This window comes from Prionailurus viverrinus, chromosome B2 (genome assembly GCF_022837055.1).
Source record: "Prionailurus viverrinus isolate Anna chromosome B2, UM_Priviv_1.0, whole genome shotgun sequence".
Lineage (NCBI taxonomy): Eukaryota > Metazoa > Chordata > Mammalia > Carnivora > Felidae > Prionailurus > Prionailurus viverrinus.
In genome coordinates, this window is record NC_062565.1 from 98,941,357 (window position 1) to 98,965,244 (window position 23,888).

A 23,888-nucleotide genomic window follows, 5' to 3' on the forward strand; every position below is an offset into this window, starting at 1 on the left:
ATATTCTTACCTACTTTGTCACAAATTAATTGATCATATATACATGGATTTATTTTGGGGCTCTCTGTTCTGTTCCATTGACCTATGTGTTTATATTTATGCCAATACCATGCTATTTGATTATTACAGCTTTGTAGTGTAGTTTGAAATCAAGGAGCATGATACCTCCTCTAGCTTTGTTTTTCTCAAGATTGTTTTGGTCTTAGGGTGCTTAGGTGGCTCAGCAGGTGAAGGCTCTGACTCTTGATTCCAGCTCAGGTCATGATTTCACAGTCGTGAGATTGAGCCCTGAATTGGGCTCTATGCTGGGTATGGAGCCTTCTTAAGATTCTCTCTCTGTCTCTCTCTCTCTCTCTCTCTCTCTCTCTCTCTCTCTCCACATCTGTTCTTTCCCCTACTCTCTCTCTCTCTCTCAAAAAAAAAAACAACAACAACAACAACAAGATTACTTTGGTTATTTGGGGGTCCTTTGTGCTTCCATATAAATTTTAGAATTATTTGTTCTAGTTCTGTGAAAAATGCCATTGGAATTTTGATAGAGATTGCATGAATCTGTAGATTGCTTTGTGTAGTATGAATATTTTAACAATACTAATTCTTCTAATCCATGAGCATGGAATATCTTTCCACTTATTAGTGTCTTCCTGAATTTCTTTTAACAACAACTTATAGTTTTCAGTGTACAGGTCTTTCACCTCCTCAGTTAGGTTTATTCTTCAGTATTCTTTTTGGTGTGATTGTAATCTCAATTTCTCATTCTGATAGTTTGTTATTAATGTATAAAAATGGAACAGATTTTTGTATATTAATTTGGTACCCTGAAACTTCACTAGATTCATTTATTCTAATGTTCTTTTGTGGAATCTTTAGGGTTTTCAACATATAGTATCATGTCATCTGCAAACAGTGATAGTTTTACTTCTTCTTTTCCAACTTGTATGCCTTTATTTCTTTTTTTTCTTGCCTAATTGCTCTGGCTAGGACTTCTAATGCTATAATGAATAAAAGTGGGGAAGGTGGGCATTCTTGTCTTGTTCCTGATATTAAAGGAAAAACTTTCATCTTCTCACCATTGAGTATACTAGCTGGGGGTTTGTCACATATGGCCTTTATTACATTGACAAGCATTTCCTCTCTACCTACTTTGTGGAGAGTTTTATCATAAATGAATGGGAGTTTTTTCAAATATTTTTTCTGTGTCTGTAGAGATGATCATGATTTTTATCTCCATTTTATTAATGTGGTGTATCATGTTGATTGATTTGTGGATGTTGAACCATGCTTGCATTCCTGAAATAAATCCCATTTGATCATGGTGTATGATCCTTTTAATGTATTGTTTAATTTGGTTTGATAATATTTTGTTGAGGATTTTTGTATCTGTGTTAATCAGGGATATTGGCCTGTAATGATTTTTGGAGGGGGTGATGTCCTTGTCTGTTTTTGGTATCAGGTAATGCTGGCCTCATAAAATGTGTTTGGAAACATTCCCTCCTCTTTAATATTTTGGAAGTGTTTGACAAGGATAGATATTAAATCTTCTTTGAATGTTTGGTAGTATTCACCAGCTGTCTGGTCTTGGACTTTTCTTTGTTTGGAGGTTTTTGATTACTGATTTAATCTCCTTACTGGTAACTGGTCTATTTTGATTTTTTTGTTTTTTGGTTTTTTTTTATGATTCAGTTTTTGAAGATTGTAAATTTGTAGGCACTTGTCTATTTCTTCTAGGTTGTACAATTTATTTGTGTATAATTGTTAATAATTGTCTCTATGATCCTTTGTATGTCTGTGGTATCAGTTGTAACTTCTGATTTTTATTTCTGATTTTATTTCTTTAAGCTCTCTCTTTTTTTTCTTGGTGAGTCTAGCTAAGGGTTTGTCAATTTTGTTTATCTTTTCAAAGAACCACCTCTTTATTTTATTGATTTTTTAAAATTATCTTTTTAGTCTTGATTTCATTTATTTCTGCTCTGATTTTTATTATATCTTCCTTTTACTAACTTGGGCTTTCTTTCTATCACTTAAGGCCAATGTATCCTTATTGATTTTTCTGTCTGAATGATCTATCAATTGATGTAAGTGGGATGTCAAAGTCCCCTACCATTATTGTACTGCTGTCAATTTCTCCCTTTAGGTCTCTTAATATTTATTTTATATTTTTGGTGCTTTACATTGGATGAATATATATTTAGAAATGCTTTTCCTTTATTATAGTCTTTGCTTTAAAGTCTATTTTGTTTAAAGCTACACCAGCTTTTTTTTTTTATCTCCATTTGCATGGAATAACCTTTTTCCATCCCTTCACTTTCAGTCAGTGTGTGTCCTTACTTATGAAGTGAGTCTCTTATAGGTAGTATATAAATATGCCTTGCTTTTCTGTCTATTCAACCACTCTATGTTTTTTTATTAGAGAATTTAGCCTATTTGCATTTATTTTAATTATTGATGGTATGTACTTATTGCCATTTTGTTACTTGTTGAGTGGCTGTTTTTGTAGTTCCTTTCTGTTCCTTCCTTTTTTTCTTTCTTTCTTCCCTTCTGGCTTGATGACTTTCTTCAGTGTTATGTTTAGTTTCCTTTGTCATCTTCTTTTATGTAGTTAATACGAGTTTTTGCTACACAGTTATTTTGAGGCTTGCATATATCATCCTATGTATATAACTATCAATTTTAAGTTGATAGCAACTTAAATTTGACCATGTTCTAAACTCTATGTTTTTATTACCACACCCCTTCACATTTTATGTTTTTTGATATCATATTTTACATATTTTTATTTTATGTATCTCTTAACTAATCATTGTAGTTTTAGTTAATTTTACTTTTGTCTTTTAACCTCCATAGTAGCTTTATAAGTGATTAACTCATTATCTTTACTATACATTCACCTTTTCCAGTGATATTTTTACTTTTGTATGTATATTTGTTATTAATTAGTGACATCTCTTTTCTGCTTAAAGAAGTCCATTTAACATTCCTTGTAAGGCCAGTTTAGGAATGATGAACTCCTTTAGCTTTTGCCTGAAAAATTCTCTCTCTTCTTCAATTCTGAATGATAACCATTAGGTAGAGCATTCTTGGTTGGAAGTTTTTGCCTTTCAGTACTTTGAATATATCATGCCACTTTCTTTTGGCCTGCAACGTTTCTGCTGAGAAATCTGCTGATAGCCTTATGGTGTTTCTCTTGTAAATAATAAATTTTCTCTTGCTGCTTTTAAGATTCTCTCTTTAAGTTTTGACACTTTAATTAAAATGAGTTCATCTTATTTGTAACTCTCTGGTATTCCTGAACCTAGATATCTGTTTCCTTCCCTAGGTTAGGGAAGTTTTCAATCATTATGTCTTCAAATAAGTTTTCTGCCCATTTCTCTTTCTTTTCTCTTTCTAGGACCTCTATAATGCAAATGTTATTCTGCTCGATGTTGTCTCATAGGTCCCTTAAGCTATCTTCATTTTTTAAAATTCCTTTTTCCTTTTGCAGCTCTGTCTGGGTGAATTTCATTACTTTGTATTCCAGCTTGCTGACCTGTTCATCTGCTTCATCCAGTCTGATGTTTAACCCCTCTAGTGTATTTTTCAGTTATTATATTCTTCAGCTCTAGGACTCCTGTTTCATACTATTATATTTTCTATTTCTTTGTTGAAGTCCTTACTATGTAAATCCATTCCTCTCTCAAGTTTGGTAAGCATCCATTACCCTGAATCTTTATCAGATAGAATCCTTATCTCCATAGCATTATGACCTTTTTCTGAGGTTTTATCTTATTCTTTCATTTGGAACATATTTTTCTGTTTCCTCACTTTTCTTGACTCTCTGTGTTTGTTTCTATGTATTAGGCCAGACAGTTACCTCTCTCAGCCTTGGCAAGCTCTTGTGCAGTTGATGAAAAGTTCTCATTCAACCTTGCCCTAGCTCTTGGTTGTTTCTTGCGACTTTGTGATTGTCTGATCAACTTGATTTATTATTGATATGTCCTTATGGTCGAGATGTACCAGAGCCTGTCAGTGTTCTAAGGGGAGGAATTTCATTTAGCACCAAGTTTCAGGCTAATCGAAAGTCAGACCCTCAGGTAGCAGCTTTTAAAATATGCAAATATAGTCTTGTGGGGCCACAGTCATAATCCCTGCTGCCTCCAAACCAAAAGATCTGAAGGTGTCCTTGGGTGACAGTTGCAAAATGTGGGACTCTAGACGAGTATATAAACTCCTTTCTGTGAGGTCTTACTGAGCTGTATCGAGGTGAAGGGGGTGCACAAGGATGGTGTCTTCCTGCTTATGTTCCCTAGGAGCACTTCTGTAGCCTCTAGATGTATGGAAAACTTGAAGCCTGTTCCTCAGCCTGAAGTCCCAGGATAAGTAAATGGGCTTTTGTCACAGGAAGGCAAGGTTGTGTCTCAGTTGGCTGTCTGCAGTGCCCTGGAGTGGTGGCCTGCCAAGTACTGTCTTTCTGATTCTTATATTCCCTTGGAGCTCAGGAATGTCAGCCCCCTTGGCCGTGAGGGCCAGGCAGTCAAGGAGCATCCTCTGTATGGATTGCACATATCCACTGGCTTAACTAAGCAGCTAGAGAGTGTAGGGGGTGGGGCACATTCTCCAGCTTAGAAAGGCAGCAGGAAAGGGTCTTGACTGCATGTGCCCAGGGGTTTTAGGAATGCAGCAGGAGAGTGCCTTGTCTGGGTGCATATTCTGGCTTTAGGCTCAGAGCAGAAAAATGCCAGGACTGCTCACAGTTGCCAGCCCCAACCAGTGAGTGGGGGAGTGTTGCAGCCACCTGTGCTCACCAACCAGCTTTAGTTCGGGAGTGGGAGACTGCTGCTACTGCTTGCTCTTGCCTGCCCCAGCTGGGGAGCAGGGAAGTGTTGGCACTGGTGCCTGCTCTGGCTTCAGCAAGGCAAAGGAGATAGTGCCACAGTCCATCGCCCCGCTTGTCTTAGCAAGGTGGTGGCGGAGAGGATTTTGCATCTGAGTTCACCCACCTGTGCTAGCAGGATAGGTGGAGAGTGAAATATTGGCATCTGCCAGTGGCATCCTTCATCTCTGGGGAAAGTCCAACTGCCCCTGCTCCTCCAGCAGATGCTTTTAGATCAGCAAATAAATCGCCTTCACATATAGTCTAGGCGCTTTTTAAACTGGCATTTTTTAACTGGGTCTTTGGGTGAAACTGCACACAAGCCCTTTAAAAGGAGCATACTAGGGCTTTTTGAGCAGAGGGGGCCAATTACATGGCCTCTACGCTGCCCCCTCCCAGTCACCATGTTCACCCTTGGTCTGTTGAATATTTTTGGCCACTGCATAAGATGTCATTTGGTGAAAATTTTCTGAGGATAAAGCAAATCTGGAAGTGCCTGGGTTAGCTTGCTGTTGAGTAGGTAGGTCACTTGAGGGGTTGTCAGCTGTGTGCAGGAGCTGCTGGCTGTCCCCTGGGTCTGGCTGGCCAACTCTGCCTCTGACCAAGCCTCTTTCTGGCAGCCACGCCTTTCTTTAGATATGTTACTAGTACTGATCTGGGATCCAGTTACACTAGGTGGTGGTTCTTCCTGTTCTGAGCCAAGAAACTTGAGTGTCTGAGGTGCTGTTACCTGAATGTTCTCTGAGGCCCTTCTTGTCATAACATTATGATCCAGGTTTGCCACCTTTTCTGCAAAGGAATATTCCTTTTCCTGTGACTGAGACACTGTCATCAGGCTGAGGTTCCTGGACACAGGTCCCCATTTTGTCTTTCACTCTCTGGGTGACCCTGGACCTCACACTACTGGCTGCCGGAGAGGGGACCTGAAAACCTTGTTCCCTCTAATTCTCCAGGGCTCATAGCAGTCCCTCAACAAACACTTAAGGAAAGCACCAATGAATGAATGAACAAATAATCCTAAAGTATAATTGCCTATTGAATAATGAATTCAAATTAAGAGACATGTGAAGTTTTAAAGGATGGGAGAAGGAATAGGAGATAAGGTAAATTTAAGTTTCCATTTCTTCACCCACAAAATGAGTAAAATCCCTTATTTAAGGTTTTATTACAGCTCCACCGTGATGGGGAATTAAATCTCAAGTGTGTTGAAGGGCACTTTCCAGAATGCAGAGGCTGAACATGAAAGGCTCTGTTTTTCAAAGGCAGATAAAATGTTAGTACCCAAGTAAAGAGTTTTTAAAATGAGTGGTTCAAGACCCAAGCAGGAAGCTGAAATGGAGACATTTCCCTCTTTTCTGTATACTGTCTATTTAGGAAGAATGCTTACTCTCTCTAAGCTTTAAATGTGCTATAGGCCTGCAAACCATTCCTTCTGGGGAGAACAGACCTTCTCCAAAATGTTCATTCTGCATGGGCTGCATGTAAAATGTCATCGCATATTGACCTATGATCAATAAAGAAGAATTTCTATAATGCTTTCAGCCAGATTTGTCCAGAGTGCCAGGATTCAGAAGTCAGTTCCAAAGCAGCCCCAAGGTCTCCGAGCTGCTGAGGGGCCCATGCAACACGATGATGTCTCTTGCTTTCCTGAGATCATTTCTGGTGCTGTGGAAGCAGCTGGAAGTGCTGAAGGACCACTGGGGCCAGCTCAAACTGCAAGGCCAGGACGGCAGTTCTGTCTCCCTCCACAACCAGTTCTCAGAACTCTACGGGTAAGTGTTGCTAAGGTGGAAATTCTCATGGACAAGTGGAATCTGAGGCTTGGCACATTCCTGCCCCTTGCTCTGAGGGAGAGATTTGGTCCATGAATTCTGGTATGCCCAGCCCCACCGAGCTCAGAGGAAGCTGGACAATATGTCTCTATAAACAGTGCTTTACAGGAAAAGCTGGGTTCTACTGAATTCAGGGACAGTGCTGGGTTCCACTAAGCAATACTGTACATCATTTACCCAGAGTTCTGTCCCTGGGAACTTGTGCTTCTCAAGTGTTCCCATGGTGCTGACTCTAAGCTTTTTTAGTTCATAGGATCCCAGCAAGCACTGGGTAGGGAGATGCTGCTGCTGTGAACTCTTCCCTACTTTCTACCCCATTAGACCCAAGTGCTGAGTCTCTGAGAGTTTCACCCACTACGGCCAGAGGTATAATATGGTGCAACATGAGATCTTAGGTCTGTGGGATGGTAGGGTGTTTTCACACTTCAGGCTCTGCCTGGGATGAATTAGCTGTCAGAAAAGATATGTTGCCTCTTCCATGTGTCTGTTATCAAACAAGCATTTACCATCCTTGGACCTTACTGGGCATAAGAAGATTCTCTTTGGTGCCATAGTCCTTGTGGTCTATTTTATGAATTATCACAGTCAGCTTTCCTGGTAACTAGGGAATGAGAAAACTTATCAATTTTTTTAAAGTTTATTCATTTATTTTTAGAGATAGCACAAGTGGGGGGGGGGCATAGAGAGAGAGAAAAAGAATCCCAAGCAGGCTCTGCACTATCAGTGCAGAGCCTGATGCAGAGCTTGAACTCACAGACCATGAGATCTTGACCTGAGCTGAAATCAAGAGTTGGCTGCTTAACCGACTGAGCCACCCAGGTGCCCCAAAACTTGTCAATATTTTGAAGACTAAATGAAGACTAAAATTAAATGTGCCCAGTGGGAAAAGGCCTAGGATTTAATATTGACTAAGGGTGCAACAACTATAGTGAATTTAGATGTCGATGTGAGTATCTAAAATGGGTTGGGAGGTTTATACATGATGACAGGAGACAGAACATGAATGAAAATAATTGTCAGAGAATCTGAATGAGAAAAAATATGTTTGTTTACTAATTTTGGTCTCTCTTCTTTAATAGAACTGACATCCTCTACCCCAGCATGAAAGCTATAGCTAGGCGGATGGGGAAAGAAGATGAATTTGAAGATCTCATAATAAGTAGTCAGTCTATTCTTCCCCCTGAAGGAGCTTCAGAAATTGAAATAAAAATTCAACAGGTATGCAGGAGCCATTTTGAATTTGACTTTGAAAATTTGCTTTATGGCATAAGCATGTAATACTACAGATACACCCAAGTGGTTTTTTTTCTAAGACATTAAGTGTAGATTGTAGGTGTGTAAATCACTGAACAGGCTCAGAAGGAACTAAGTACCTAAAGGCATGTAGGGCTTTGATTAAGCAAATAACTACCCCTAATGTTCACATTTTGTAAGTCTGAATCTTCATATTTTGATTTTCCTCAAATTAAGGTGGACTACCACACAAAAAAAGACTGTGATAGAGAACATAACCACTAGCATCTTAAACATAAAATCTAGGGGTACCTGCGTGGTTCAGTTGGTTGAGCGTCTGACTCTTGATCTCAACTCAGGTCATGATCTCACAGTTCATGAGTTCGAGCCCAACGTGGGGCTCTGCTCTGACAGGGCAGAGCCTGCTTAGGATTCTCTCTCTCACTCTCTCTCTGCCCCTCCCCCACTCGCACTGTCTCTGTCTCTCTCAAAACAAATAAATAAACTGAAAAAAAACCCATAAAATCTGGCACACAATTATCTGCCCCCCCCCCCACACCCATGGCAATGGAATGTATTTAAAATAGCTCCTGTGATTTTTTTTTTCTGAGAGTAAGACCACGCAATTTATGCACTAATCCATTTGGTGTATGCTAGATGATCTATGTGAGAGGCTGTTTTCCCAAGTGTTTGTTTACCTTTGTCCTAGGACATAGACCCAATGTGGCTGTGCTCACTGTCACAGGCAAACAAAACCTCTAGCTGTTTGAGTGTCAACGCAGAGATTCACGTCCCCTGAACATCAAGGAGAATTCAGCACCCCCGCCTCCAACATACACACATCCCAGTCCCGAATCCCCTTGCCTACCCTTCTGAATCCTGGTTCTCTCTAGTACCTGGGGTCCTCTGACAGGGAGAAATGTGGGCCCAACAAGCATAATGGATAAAGTAAGGGTTCATGGTTATTGGGAAAATTTTCTATTGGTCATGTTTAGAATTTTAATCTTCTCATGAAATCCCTCTGGATATCTAAATCAAGTTTCAGGCCCAGGGGTTTCTCTTGTAACAACAGCTCATGAAATTCCTGGCCACATTTAGAGACCCCCAAACACATGAGGTCACCTCAGACATTGAGCACTTTGCAATTTAGCAGAACTTGGTTTAAAAAAATAAAATGAAATAATAAAAATAAATAAATAAAAGGTTATGTTTTATCAGTGGGGATGTGGACCAGGAAAAGATGCTGATCCCCAAAGAGGTATATCTACGGTCACAGAAGTACTTAGAAATCCAAGAAAGGAACCCTTTTGTCTTCCCCGGGAGAGAGTAGCTAAGGGACAGCACCTAATCCCAGACCCTTCTGCAGGAATGTGACTTGGGAGCTTAGAGTATAAGCTGAGTGTAGAAAGTGACTCAAACTTCTTACTCTAGCTTCAGAAGCTTCTGGAAAATCTTGAAATTCATATGATCCAGGAAGTATTAAGAAAAGTTAAGAGAGAAAGAGCACTGGTTGTATCAGAAAAGTCCAAGGACCAGGGTACTCTCCCTACAGGTAAAGTATGTTTATTTTATTACTTTACAAAATAGCATTTATTGGTTTTTTCCTAATTATGAAAGCAATCCATGTGTCATTTTCATGGTAAAAAGGTACTATAATGTCCACACAATGATATAAAAATTACTTTTTAATAACTTGGCCCAGAGAGAACTATTAACATTTTGACATATTTCCTTCCACTTAAAATCTTTTAAATAGAAAACATTTGTTAAGTTCAGTTTCAGCTCTGTTGATTAACTCATAACTGAAATAAAGTTGAAATGGGGAAAACATATAAGCTTTTCTTACTTGTAATATATTTAAGTGCACGTATGTATTATACATATATATAACATATAAATGTCAAAATCTTACAAACACATGTATTTGGGGTGGGAAGGTAATCAAAATTATTTCCTTTCATTTGAGCTCTAAAGTCAGGGTCACTTCATGGACATGTGATCTTCACACTCACACAGGATTCAGGGGTACTTGGGGCTTAATGTTCTATGGCTGCCATCTTGAAACTCTTAATTTTGACTAAGAGTTTGTGTTTTGTAAGTGGAATCCAGGGAGTCAATGGAGAATGCACCAAGACTTGGAGCCTTGCCTTACATGAAGTCCTGCTTCTTACTGCCTCCCCACCTTGCCGAATGGCTCTCAGCTACCTATTTGTCTGCTCTCTAGTACCCTGGGCGCCCCTAATCTCCCCCTCACCATCCCCACCAGGCCATTGCTGCTGCCCTCCACTCCGGGGAGGGGGGACGGTTGCTGAGCAGGAGGAGAATGGGGATATGTGTACCTAGTAATATCTCAATGACCCTAGTCTGGCAACACCATGGTACATCTAATGGGTGACTCGGTGGGAGCAAGCCTATTGCCTATCCTTAGATTTGTACAATATCCCAGGACAGAGGCTACAATACCCTTGGGATTGCCTGTCCACAGTGGGCCCCTGGGAAGGAAAGATGCCTGGTTCAACTTCTCCACCCCTGGCCAGGGCACAGAACCTCAGTTCAGTAGCTACACAGGCACTCATGCTCCTAGTCACAGGGTAGAGCTCCTCGGAGTGAGTGTCTCACTCTCTTCACAAGCATTCCCATGCCTAGGGAGTACAACATTAAAAACAAATAAAAACACCATGACAGGTCAAGAAAGAGACTGCAGAAGAAAGAAAACACTATATATTAGTGCCTGTAATGGTGCTTTTCTTCCCTGCTTTTTGGAAAAGAGGCCCTGCATTTTTATTTTGCACAGCGTGCCATAGATTACGTAGCTGGTCCTGTCTGAACTGTCTACTCCTAACTCCTACTAATTCTGTAGGAAAATTCACAACCTTTGAACCATGGAGGGGTTGTTTGACTAGCAAACTAAATTAGATTTTCTTCTTGAGACAAAGTCCACAGACATTATAATGTTAATTAATAACATCTGTCCTCACCTAAGACATTGTCATTTTATCAGTGCTTCGAGTAATTGAATTCTATAAACAGGGCTTTGGCAGAAGGCTGTGCAGTGAGAGGGCAAGCCACTTCTCGGCTAGGGGTGTCACCAGAGAGCTGAATGTCACCAGAAAGCTGAGTGTGGTTGATCTTCATTTACAGAACATTTAACAAGACACAAAAAGCACGTGTTATTGTGCTGTGATGGCTGCTTCCAGGCAACTCCCCTCTGAGTCTTGGGAGAAAATCCACAAGTGCACAGCAGGTGCAACCATCTTCATGTTTCAGGCTGTGGTTTAATGAGACACCCAGATGCGGGGCAAGGGACAAAGCTTTTTTGCTTTGTGGCTCTGTGTGCTGCCTTGTGCAGGGTGCTGTCAGCTGTGCTTGGAAAGAGCCTCCATAAGGGGCTGGTGGGAGTTAGGCAGAGGGGCAAGGTAGAGTTGTATTTATTTATTTATTTATTTATTTATTTTAATATATGAAATTTATGGTCAAATTAGTTTCCATACAACACCCAGTGCTCATCCCAAAAGATGCTCTCTTCAATGCCCATCACCTACCCCCCCCACCCCCCATCAACCCTCAGTTTGTTCTCAGGTTTTAAGAGTCTCTTATGCTTTCGCTCTGGGGTGGAGTTATTTTTAACGGTGCTAACATTGATATTATCAAAACTTAGGGGCGCCTGGGTGGCTCAGTCGGTTAAGCGTCCGACTTCCGCTCAGGTCATGATCTCGCGGTCCGTGAGTTCGAGCCCCGCGTCGGGCTCTGTGCTGACAGCTCAGAGCCTGGAGCCTGTTTCAGATTCTGTGTCTCCCTCTCTCTCTGACCCTCCCCCGTTCATGCTCTGTCTCTCTCTGTCTCAAAAATAAATAAACGTTAATTTAAAAAAAAGATATTATCAAAACTTACTTTGGCTTGAGTGTACTGGCCAATTGTAAACTCTTGTTCAAATTCTGTACTCATGTACATGTAAATGCCAATAGTGAGGGTGTTTTCTTATTGTTGACTCAATGTGAGTATCCTCCTGTAGTGAGTTCCCTCAGTGCAAGTGATGGCGTCCCCACTGTGTGCCCGGTGTTCTTCAGTGTAGTCTTCCTGAGACCTCTGTGGGCTAGGAAACTTCGAAGAAGGCAATAAAACCTTGGAATCTCCACCTTCCTACTGCTCATCTCAGTGGCAAAAAGCAGTCATAGTGGATGGGGCTTCCGACACGGGCCGCCCTTTGAGGTCAAGGTTACCTTGGGGTTAGGGATTTCTACAGAGGGAGTTGGGAATGGAGACTATTGAGATCCAGGGGACATGCCAGGCTCTTGTCCTTCCCTCAGGGTCTCCTCTTTCCCTGTTGGACAACTCTGGTGTCTATGTTTGTGCCTGCCAGAAATCAGCCCTCTAATACTTCTCTATCTTTTCCCTCTTTCCCACCTTGTCTTGGAGCTTAGTCTTCTTCTAGAGCTTCTGAATGGGTTTCCAGTTTGTCAGTGAGCATCCGAAAATGCAGCAGCCACACCTGGTCCAGTGTTGGTTTGTGATAGCTGAACTAGTGCTCCCCTGGGAGCTTTAAAAAGCAGCTCCAGACAATCTTATTCAGCCTCAGGGCTTGGCTTAGCATAGAGATGGGTTCCACTGATTCAAAAAGGCTCTGCTATTCTCCATATTTAGCATTTTAGCATTCAAGTCATTTTTAATTGATTTTCTCAATTTCTCTGAACATTTATAAGGTCAGCAGTCTCCAAAGTGGAGTGCGTATATCCCAGGAGTGTGGGAAGAAAATATTAAAACTTCTAAGTAGATTAAATCCATATGTAAGAAGTCACATGTCACACTACACACTGAGGTGTCCTGAAGTGACCACTTGGAGGCAATCCATAAGCAAGCACTAAGAAATAGTAAAGACAGGGGTGCCTGGGTGGCTCAGTGAAGCATCCAACTTCAGCTCAGGTCACGATCTCATGGTTTTGTGAGTTCGAGCCCTACATCAGGCTCTGTGCTGACAGCTCAGAGCCTGGAGCCTGCTTCAGATTCTGTGTCTCCCTCTCTCTCTGCCCCTCCCCCACTCACACTCTGTCTCTCTCTCTCAAAAATAAAATAAACATTAAAAAATTTAAAAAAAAAAAGAAAAAAGTAATAGTAAAGACATTTCTAATCCTGGTACATGCTTATCTTCAGCCACAGTATGAGGTTAAAAAAGATAAGTTAACCACATCTGATAAGAAGTCAGACAAAAAATTTCAAAAGGTCAAGAAAACTCTAGGAATGTAGACTGAGCTCCATTCTCATTGTTAATGAGCCTGGCCCTGAGTACATCATACTATACAGTATTAGCCAGTGATAGTGTTGTAGGTAGTTAGAAATACACAAATATACATATGTTAACAGTGAGTGGACAAAAATGTTTTGCTTAAGGGAAGCACAATCCAAACACTTAAAAGAGGGTGGCCGAGGCCAGCATTCCCAGCAGTGTGCCCTAGAACACAAGTTCCCCAACATTCTAGGGCAGGAGTTCTCTCATGCACCTTGCACTAACAGACTCCCAGGCTGCCTGAAGCTTCCCATTCCCTTCTTAACACAAGCCAGCAAAATAGTCATTAATCACAGTCTTTGGATTGCCTGTGTTTACCTAGCTTCACTGATCATTGTTTGCTTCAAACCGGTTTATGCCACTTTTATTTGTCATTGTGTGTGGGTAATTTAATTAAGTATTATATAAACCAATGAAATGGGAGTACAAAAAGAGATCTTCTCAGTAAAAATCGAGTTGAGGGGTGCCTGGGTGGTGCAGTTGGTTAAGCGTCCAACTCCCGATCTTGGTTCAGGTCATTATCGAGCCCTGCATCAGGCTGTGCACTGATGGCATGGAGCCTATTTGGGATTCTATCTCTCCTCTCTGCCCCTCCCCTTCTTGTTCTCTCTCTATCTCGCTCTGTCTCTCTGTCTCTCTCTAAATAAATAAACTTAAAAAAAAAGACAAGTTGAAATGGATAAACTGTGGTACATCCAGTCAATGGAATATTATTTAATGCTAAAAAGAAATGAGCTATCAAACCATGAAAAGACAAGGATAAAAATGCACATTACTAAGTGAAAGAAGCCCACCTGAAAAGGCTACACATTGCATGATTCCAACCATATGACATTCGAGAAAAGGCAGAACCGTGGAGATAGCAAAAAGATCAGTGGTTTCCAAAGGGTTAGAGGGGAGAGAAAGATGAACAGGCAGAACACAGGGATTTTAGGGCAGTGAAACTATTCTTTATGATAATATAATAGTGGATAGACGCCAATTATACATTTGTCAAACCCATAGTTTCACCAAGATTGTGAACTGTAATGTAAACTATGGACTTTGGGTGATAATAACATGTTAGTGTATGCTCATCAGTTATGACAGACATAACACACTGGTGTGGGATGTTGATAGTTGGGGAGGCTGTGTGTTGGAGGTGAAGGGGCCAGGGAATATATGGGAACTCTCTGTACCCATCTGCTCAATTTTTCTATGGACTTAAAACTGCCCTTAAAAAATGACACATTTGGATTTTTTCATGGTCTTTTTATTTTTTCTTCATAAAAAGAAAGAAACAAGTAAACAAGCAAACACAACAAAACACACACTAGGAGTTGTAGACCATGTACTATGTGTTATGGTTTATAAAAGAAAGATAGTACAGAACTCCAATGTGTGGGCACATACAAAGGAAAGACCTAAGTTCTATATTAGAAAATTGGCAAATGTTTGTATATTTATGTATTTTTAAGTTAAATAAAATGTTTAAGGTACTACATGTCATTTTTTAAGCATTCTCTGGTTTATCAGACTTCTTTTGATCAACCAACTCTTAGTCTTGATTGGATAAGAGGATTTCTACTGCGTTTTGCAGGGGTTGTGGGGGAAAGGTTTTATTTGTTGTCAAAGAAGTTTGGGAAACTTGTGGTAAATAATGCTAAAAAGATTTCTTTGCTCTAGACCTCAGAGCCTTTACTATCCTACTGTGCACTGTAAATCTCCAGGAGAGAGAGTATGAAATGTTCTTTACCTTTATTTGACCACAGAACCCTTTTCTCCCCTTGGGAATATCTATCATCAACTCAACCGTTCTGGGGAGCAGTTTGAGAAACACAGGAGTACAAAATACATTGCTTAAAGCAATAAGGTTTCAACCTACCCACCTTCTGAGAGAACCCTGGTGGTCAGGAGAACAACCTTGGTTGGCAGTTGTGTGCCTTCAAGTTTCAGTTCTGCTTGGCTCAGGACCCAGGAACCACTCAGGCACAGAAGCTGGTGGTTGTGTTAGAGAAGTGAAATGCTACCAAACCAAGATACGCTTCCTAGAGGGAGGAGGCTGCATAGGGGTGGGGGGAGCATTCATAGAGGGAGAGAGGGGAAGTGGTTTGGCGAGGAGGAAGTCAAAGTTTCCTCCAGCCAAAGGACCTGGGCACAGAATGAGAGGAAAGAACAAAACCCTAATTTGACCCCCAGTGTGCTGTCTCTTTCCCACCTCCATGCTAGTGTCAAAAACTGCTTCATCTCAGAGAAGCCACAAACACAACACACAATGAAAATGAGACACATTTAGAGACCACCAACTCCGCTTGGCCAGAAATTACTTCTCTTGGATGAATTCTATTCTCCCTGGCTTCCCCTGAAGCCTGCCTACAGATGGACTTGTATGTCTGAACTTGAACTCATGAGGAAGAAGCACGGTGGGAAGATTTCCAGCACTCTGGTAAAATACTTCCCCTTCAGCTGAGCCCCAGAGCTAAACCCAAACCAGCTCTGTGGGCATTTGCCAGCTGACAGTCCCCAAACCAGAAGTATGTGGCAGATGTGGTCCCTTGCCAAGCTTTTCCGTAAGCCAGAGACCTACCACTCAATTACCCTGGAAAAAGTATCCAATTCTGTGTCTGAAAAATTTCTGAAGCATATATGAACTACATTTTGTCAAAGCTTAGACGTACAAAAGTCTTAAACATCTTAAGAAGTGTGAACTTCGGGGCGCCTGGGTGGCTCAGTTGGTTGAGCGGCCGACTTCGGCTCAGGTCATGATCTCACGGTCCGTGGGTTCGAGCCCCGCATCGGGCTCTGTGCTGACAGCTCAGAGCCTGGAGCCTGTTTCAGATTCTGTGTCTCCCTCTCTCTCTGCCCCTCCCCTGTTCATGCTCTGTTTGTCTCTGTCTCAAAAATAAATAAACGTTAAAAAAAATTAAAAAAAAAAAAAAAAAGAAGTGTGAACTTCTAGGCACATTAACTTTTTTTTAGATTTTCCACTTCAGCTGTACCAGGACAATGGTGTTATGTCTAATCACCTTTATTGTCCTAAAGGAAAAACAAAGTCAGATTTATATGTTCGTGATGGAAAGTAGCCAATTGTAGAAGCATCGTGGAACCCCATTTTCAAACTCAGGACCACCCAGTAAACAACATAATTGCAAATACCAGGTACTCCTGCATTGTCATATCCACATTTCTGAGAGGATTGTGCTGGATGTTTCCTCTTGTGTGTACCGAGTCTCCTGTCAGAAAAATGAAAGTATGAGTATGAAATCACGTCTGAAATTAGAAACAGCTGGCGACAGGGAGTGGCCCTGTGTGTACTCTTGCTGATGGCCAGAACCCCCATAGCAGAAAAGGGAGTGGGGCAGGGCTTGGCTTCTATCTCTGACTCCATAGGTTTCTCTTTGTTTCAAGACTCCCCCGGGGCCATGCACAAGGAAGTAGGCTCTACCCAACGTAATTAAACGTACACATGTGCTTTTGCTCTTCCATATGGAAGTTAAGGAGTGTTGACATATTTCCACTGCTCCAGCACCGTCCTGTTGTTTTTAAGTTTGATTTTTTTTCAATATATGAAATTTATTGTCAAATTGGTTTCCATACAACACCCAGTGCTCAACCCAAAAGGTGCCCTCTTCAAAGGTTTGATTTTTTTTTAACAGCTAAAACATTCACCTGGTTAAAACTCAAAACGATACAATATACATATTTAGAGATCAAGTTGCTACCACTGATCCCCTTTTGCCACCCCAAGTAGCCATTTTTATTCATTTTTGATATATCCTAAGGGTGCTTCTTTATGCCTACACTAATTCATTCTTTCATTCAATTATTTATTGAGCACCTAGTATGTTACACACTACTGTATTTTAGACACCATTTTGGGGTACAACCTTACTGTCATGGAGTAAAACTCCTTACTCTTGTGGAGTTTATCATCTAGAAGGGGATACACAGATAATAAGTAACACAAGAAGTAAGAAAATAATGGAGTAAGGAGGATGGCGTATGGAGGTTTGAAGGCGTATGGAGGTTATCATCTAGAAGGGGATACACAGATAATAAGTAACACAAGAAGTAAGAAAATAATGGAGTAAGGAGGATGGCGTATGGAGGTTTGAAGGGAGCGCATTGCAATTTTAAATAGGACGGTCAGGATAGACTTCAGGGAGAAAGTGACATATTGAGCAAAGTTTGAAGGAGGTGAGGGAGTTAGCTATGTGGGTATCTGCGGGAAGAGCATCCCAGACAGAAGAACAGTCCATCCAAGGGACTTGAGCAGAGTGTGCCTACCATGTTTATGAAGCAGAAAGACCCGTAGCCGGAGTGGAGAGAGAGTGGGAAAGAAGGAGGAGGTGAAGTCAGAGAGGAAGGGTGAAAAGAGAGAGAGTGGATCATGCAGGGCCTATTCTTAGTGTTTGCTCCGAGTGTGAGGCAGTGCCTGTCCCAGATTTTGATCTGGCATATGTTAATGGTGTGTCTCTGGCTGCTGTGTTGAGAATGGACTGTAAAGGAAAAAGGATGGAAGAAGGGAGAGGCTGCTTTGGAGGCCACTACAATAATCCCAGCAAGGGGAGATGGTGGCTCAAACAAGGTTGGGAGCAGTGAAAGTATTAAGTGGTCAGATTCAGGGCATGTTTTTGAAGTAACTACTAATGGATTGTGTGTTGGGTGTGGGGGAAAGAGAAGAGTCCATGATAAAACTCCCAAGATTTTTGACCTGTGCAATTGGGAAAATAGAATTGCCATTAGCTGAGATGGAAAATTAGGGAGAGAAGTTCAAAGATTAGGGCGCCTGGGTGGCTCAGTAGGTTAAGCGACCAACTTCGGCTCGGGTCATGATCTCACATTTCGTGAGGTCAAGCCCTGTGTCAGGCTCTGTGCTGACAGCTCGGAGCCTGGAGCCTTCTTTGGATTCTGTGTCTCCCTCTCTCTCTGCCCTTCTCCCGGTCACACTCTGTCTCTCTCTCAAGAATAAATAAACATTTAAAAGAAAAAATTTAAAAAAAATAAAGAATTTAATTATGCACAAGTGATGTTTGAAATGCCTTTTAGGGGTGCCTGGGTGGCTCAGTTAGTTAAGCATCCAACTCAATTTTGGCTCAGGTCATGATCTCACAGTCGTGAGATCAAGACTGCTTAGGATTCTCTCTCTCACTCTCCCTCTGCCTCTCTCTCAATCTCAAAGTATAATTAATTAATTTTAAAAAACTAAAAGAAAACCCTTTTAGACATCCGAGAAGAGATGCCAAGTGAGTATTAGATCTCAATTTGAAGGTGGTCCGCATATGGATGGTATTTAGCTATGAGACTACATGAGATAGCCAAGGAAGTGAGCGTAGATAGAAAAAAAGGAGGTGAACCAAGGGCTGAGTCCTAGGACACTCTTATGTTAAGTTCCGGGGTGGGGAGGGGAGCCTGGGTGGCTCAGTCCGTTAAGTGTCTGACTCTTGATTTCGGCTCAGGCCATAATCTCACAGTTCATGAATTCGAGCCCTGTGAGGCTCTGCACTGACAGCATGGAGTCTGCTTGGAATTGTCTCTCTCTCCCTCTCTCTATGCCCCTCCCCTGCTCTCTCTCTCTCTCTCTCTCTCTCTCTCTCTCTCTCTCAAAATAAATAAACTTAAAACAAAACAAACAAAAAGAGAGCTGGGGGAGAGGACAAGGAGAACCAGCAAAATGGACTTAGAAGGAGCAGACACTGAGGTAGAGGAAAACTAGGACAGTGGTGTCCCAACATCTACTGATGAAAGTTTCTCAAGCAGGAGGAATGTAACAAATTGTGTGAAATGCTTCTGGTAGTCAGGTAAAAACAATGTTTTTAGTCATGTTGATGTCACTGGTGTTTATAACAAAATCAGGTTCAGGGGAGTGATGGAGAGAAAAGCTGGGTGAGTGGGCTTACGAAGGATTTGGAGAGAAGTCACAGCCAGCCAGGATAGGCCTTTCTTCCTGAGAGTTTTGCTAAAAAGGGAGCAAAAAAAATGAAGCAATAGCTGACAGGGAAAGTGGGGTCAAAAGCAGGATTTTCTGAGGTGGGAGAGATAACGTGAACTCTGGTGAATGATCCAAGAAAGAGGGGAGAAGTGATATTGGAGAACACTGGCATTCTGGAGCAATAATCTTGAGTAGGCTTGAGGGGATATGCCCTCATTTAATATTTATCATGTCTTTCTTATAAAACATAACATGTTATATTCACTTTTCTTCACCTTGCATTTTTCACATAGAAATCAAGAGTTCTTAGGGCACCTGGGTGGCTCAGTCGGTTAAGTGTCCAACTTCGGCTCAGGTCATGATCTCACGGTTCGTGGTCTCAAGCCCCGCATCAGGCTTTTTGCTGACAGCTCAGAGCCTAGAGCCTGCTTCAGATACTGTGTCTCCCTCTATCTCTCTCTCTGCCCCTCCCCTGCTCATGCTCTGTCTCTCTATCTCTAAAAAATAAAAATAAACACTAAAAAAATTGGAAAAAAAATTTATGGTTCTTTTCCTATTAGCACATGGGGAGGTTTCTTTTCAGAGATGCATACTATTCCATTGGAATACCATAGTTTATATGTTGCTTCCAAGCTTCTGCTGTCCTAAACAATGCTTCTCTGAATAATTTCATATATGCCTCATCTTGTATGTGTCAGCCTATTGCTGCTTCAATCCAGGAGCTAAAGTTCATAGGCTGTCAGCCCTCAACATTTCTAGTCTGTAGCTGTAACTATAATAGCTCTTCATTTATTTATGTTAACTATATTAGGCCAAAATAATTGTTCAGATACTTAATGACTTAGTGAAAATAGATATCATGTAGGATCAATAATAACATTTGATTCGGGATCATTAGTTAGGATAACAGAATATTGTTCATGGGGCTTCAGAGATACTTTTCCAAATCTTTTCATTAGGACTCTTGTTGTAGATCTTCCTTATTCCTATGTTCTGGAGGACCCTGTGTCCTCAGCCACTTCCTCCCCTTCCCCCTCCTCACCCGTTAAGTTTTGTGGATTTGGAAATAACAGCTTCTTGTGTCCAGTGTAATGCCATTAATCATTGTTCAGTGTTTCATGATACTAGCATCATTATGTTTCTCCCCCTAGACCTTTGGAAGCACCATGTCATGAAAGAAAACTTTTCAGTTATCAGACCACAAATAGTTGAAAAATTTGTACAGAGATTAATGGAAAATTACCAGGATGGTGGACTAGAGGTATGTATTGAAAGTTAGTCATTTTGGAGTGTATTTTTTTTGTAACATTAACCCAAGCAAAGAAGACTTTCCCCTTGACCCATTTCCCAATGCTTCCCTTATTCCCTTAGAATGAATATATGAACACTCAGGCTTAAAGTAGCAATCACTTGTTATAATTTTAATTTTGGGGAAAGACTGATTTCTAATAAATTAGAAGAGAGAAATTCGAATATGCATGTTGACTAATTTCAGATTCAGCCAACTTTTTAAAGTAACCTTGGAGTTTGTTGATGAATGAGTTGTTTTAGCAACATTTCCTGCATTGATTTTTTTTTAATTTTTTTTTCAACATTTATTTATTTTTGGGGGGACAGAGAGAGAGACAGAGCATGAACGGGGGAGGGGCAGAGAGAGAGGGAGATACAGAATCGGAAACAGGCTCCAGGCTCTGAGCCATCAGCTCAGAGCCCGAAGCAGGGCTCGAACTCACGGACCGCGAGATCGTGACCTGGCTGAAGTCGGATGCTTAACCGACTGCGCCACCCAGGCGCCCCCCCTGCATTGATTTTTTAATATTCAAAACTTAAAAGAGAGAAACTAAAATAGCCAATAATTCCACTAACTAGAAAACATTTTTAAAATGTACAAAAAAAAAAAAAAAAACCAACAGAAAGGTAACATTTCCAACCCTCCTTATTCCACCATCCCGTTTCCTCTCCACAAACCAAACCAGTTTCAACAATTTTTGGTATATATCTATTTGAATCCATAACAAGTCTATATAATATATATTTAACAATAATATGTACTTAATACATACAATATACATACAGTCCTTAAAGTTTTCAACTGTTTACTCTTGACTATTCCTAAATAGTGCTGAAAAGGCAAGATAAGAGAGTGTATGTGGATATTTGGCCATAGCAGAGCTTTTAGGATCATTAACAAATTAAACATAAGTACATTAGGTAGAAACAAATCCAGTTGCCTTTGAAATTCAACCATTTCTTTAAAAACCTGATTTAGCAAAACATACCTAATTTTTTAAAACAACATTTCCCTCAAATTTATATTTTTCTAAGTTCTTCAAATATTCCCCGTAATTTTATTAACAACACTTCAGTTTTTAATTACGAGACAGAGAATTCACTAGCTTGGTTGGGGATACATTTTTCCTCAGAGCTTGATGATTTATTTACATGTATTTCATTTAAGCTTTCAATGATACCCAAATGTAGTACTGTGTATTCTGATGAGTGGGTGAAGTGGTCCCTTTTGGTCTCTGCAGCTCAGAGATTCTCAACCAGAGATACAGAGGTGATTAGGGCAGGGCATGCTCAGAAACGTGTTTGAAGCACAGACTGTTGTGCCTCTCCTTTAAAAAAAGGAAGGCAACCCTGACACATGCTTCATCATGGATGCACCTTGAAGACCTTATGCTCAGTGAAAAAAGCCAGTCACAAAAGCATAAATTCTGCACGATTCCACTTATATGAGGCACCAACAGTGGTCAAATTCATGGAGACAGAAAGTAGAATGGTGGTTGTTAGGAGCTGGGGGGAGGGCGAATGGGGAGTTGGTGTTCAGTGGGTATAAGAATTTCAGTTTTGCAAGCTGAAGACAGTTCTAGAGATCGATTGTGCAACAGTGTGAATACCACTGGACTTTACACTGAAAAATAGTTTAAATGGGGGTGCCTGGGTGGCTCAGTTGGTTAAGCGTTTGACTCTTGATTTCAGCTCAGGCCATGTTATCAGGGTTGTGAGTTCAAGCCCCACATTGGGCTCCATGCTGGGTGTGGAGCCTACTTACAAAAAGAAATGGTTTAAACGGCAAATTTTACGTTACATATATTTTACTACAATAAAAACAAACAAAAAGTTTGTAGCTCAAGATCTGCTCCCCTCCTATGCATACACTTTACTCCAACACTGAAGATGGGGTCATCTAGGAAAGAAATGAGAGTATTAGGACAAACCCATATCAGGTGTGACTGAAACTCAAGGCACACTGATCAGGTTGGTACCTGCCTGCCAGTGTCTTGGAATAATGAGACGCCAGGACGTTAGACCCCCTCCAAATTCTATGCCTGGTGGACTTCTAGCCTTTTCTGAATGATCTGCAAAGACAGGGAACTCACTCTCTTCCAAGCCCACCCCCTATCCCCAGCCATTCCTGGCAGCTCATATTTCAAGCAGCTTTTACTGAGCTGGATTTGGCCTTCCACCACCTCCATCATGGATCCTAGTTCTGTCCCTGGAACACCACAGATCATGGTTCTGACCCCTCACAACAAGCCTTTGGATATCTAAAGGCAGGTCAGTCAGAGAAGCTCAATTACTGCCACTGCTGGCATGTATGAAGACTCCGTACAATTACAATGAGGGGCCTGCTCTAGTAGCACAAACCCAGACAGGTGCACCTCTGCGCGGTGGATTACAAATAGTCACCCCTTCCTCCAGACGGGTGCAGTCCAAGCCAGGGCACATGGACTAGGAAAGAGAGCAGGTGCCGCGCTCCTCCCTAACCTGGGTGCTTCTGTACCAAGTACAGACCGCACATGCATACATTGAGGACCTGAGCCCAGCCTTCTCTTCTTCGACTAAACTGCCTTCCTTTCCTTTGATCACTTTATGTGAGCAACTCTACCATCCTGGTCAGTCCCCTCTAAATTCAAGATTGTCTGACCGGCAAAGAGTGCACTTGTCCTGTGTGCCCTTTGATTAATGCCCATGAGTGTGCCTGGTATTGGGAGCCACGTCACAGATGACTTATTAGGCTGACAGTCACCTGAAGCCCACATTGCCTTCAGGCATCCTGCTGCTGCCATATTATTAGCCTTGGTCTTGTTCAACTTGGTCCACGGTGAACTTCTTAAAATCCTTAAAAATCTGGATTTTTATCATTCAGCACTGTCTCCCTCTCCCAGGTTCTTGTCAGCCTGCCCTCAGTATTCTCATTCAGGTCATTACTAACCGTGTATGCCAGGACAGGTCCCAATCCTTGTGCTACCCCCTATGGTCACCTTCAGGCTGACCACACTCTTTGGACACAGTCTTTCAGTGGTCAGAAGCCCATCCAGTTGTACTGTCACCCAGCCTGTGTTCTCCACTGGTCCACAAGGTCCAGTGGAGAAACCTTTTAGATGTCCTGCTGAAATCCAGATACACTTCAAGTGCTATATATTTTCTGAGGAAAGGTTAATCTGACCTGATTTTTCTTGAGTCCATATTGGCCTCTAGTGATCTTTGCTTCCTTCCCCAAATTCTAGAAAAACAGCCTTTCACCATCAGTTCTAACACCTTGCTCAAATGTCATACTAAACACACCGACCTGAAGTTAGAGACTGACCCTTATGGAAAATCAGAACTATAATAGTCTGTTGTGTGGATTCCAGAACCATCTCCATTCATATGTCAAAAGTCATTCACTCATTTACCAAGTATTTATAGATCTCCTATTTTTTTCTAGGCACTTTGTTAGATTAAAGGCAAAAGGTACAGTTCTTGCCCTCAAAGAACTTATGGAACCAGGTGACC

At 41.3% G+C, this 23,888-nt stretch overlaps 1 protein-coding gene across 1 annotated transcript in view; it reads left to right on the top strand.

Annotated features, from left to right (window-relative positions):
* The window catches only part of LOC125165943 (uncharacterized), a 178,628-nt gene that overhangs the window by 132,519 nt on the left and 22,221 nt on the right, over positions 1-23,888 (top strand). The window contains exons 34-37 of the mRNA XM_047859469.1: positions 6,392-6,621; positions 7,761-7,899; positions 9,346-9,466; positions 20,258-20,367. Of these exons, the coding sequence (XP_047715425.1) occupies positions 6,392-6,621; positions 7,761-7,899; positions 9,346-9,466; positions 20,258-20,367 (600 nt within the window). The remainder of the gene's footprint in view (positions 1-6,391; positions 6,622-7,760; positions 7,900-9,345; positions 9,467-20,257; positions 20,368-23,888) is intronic.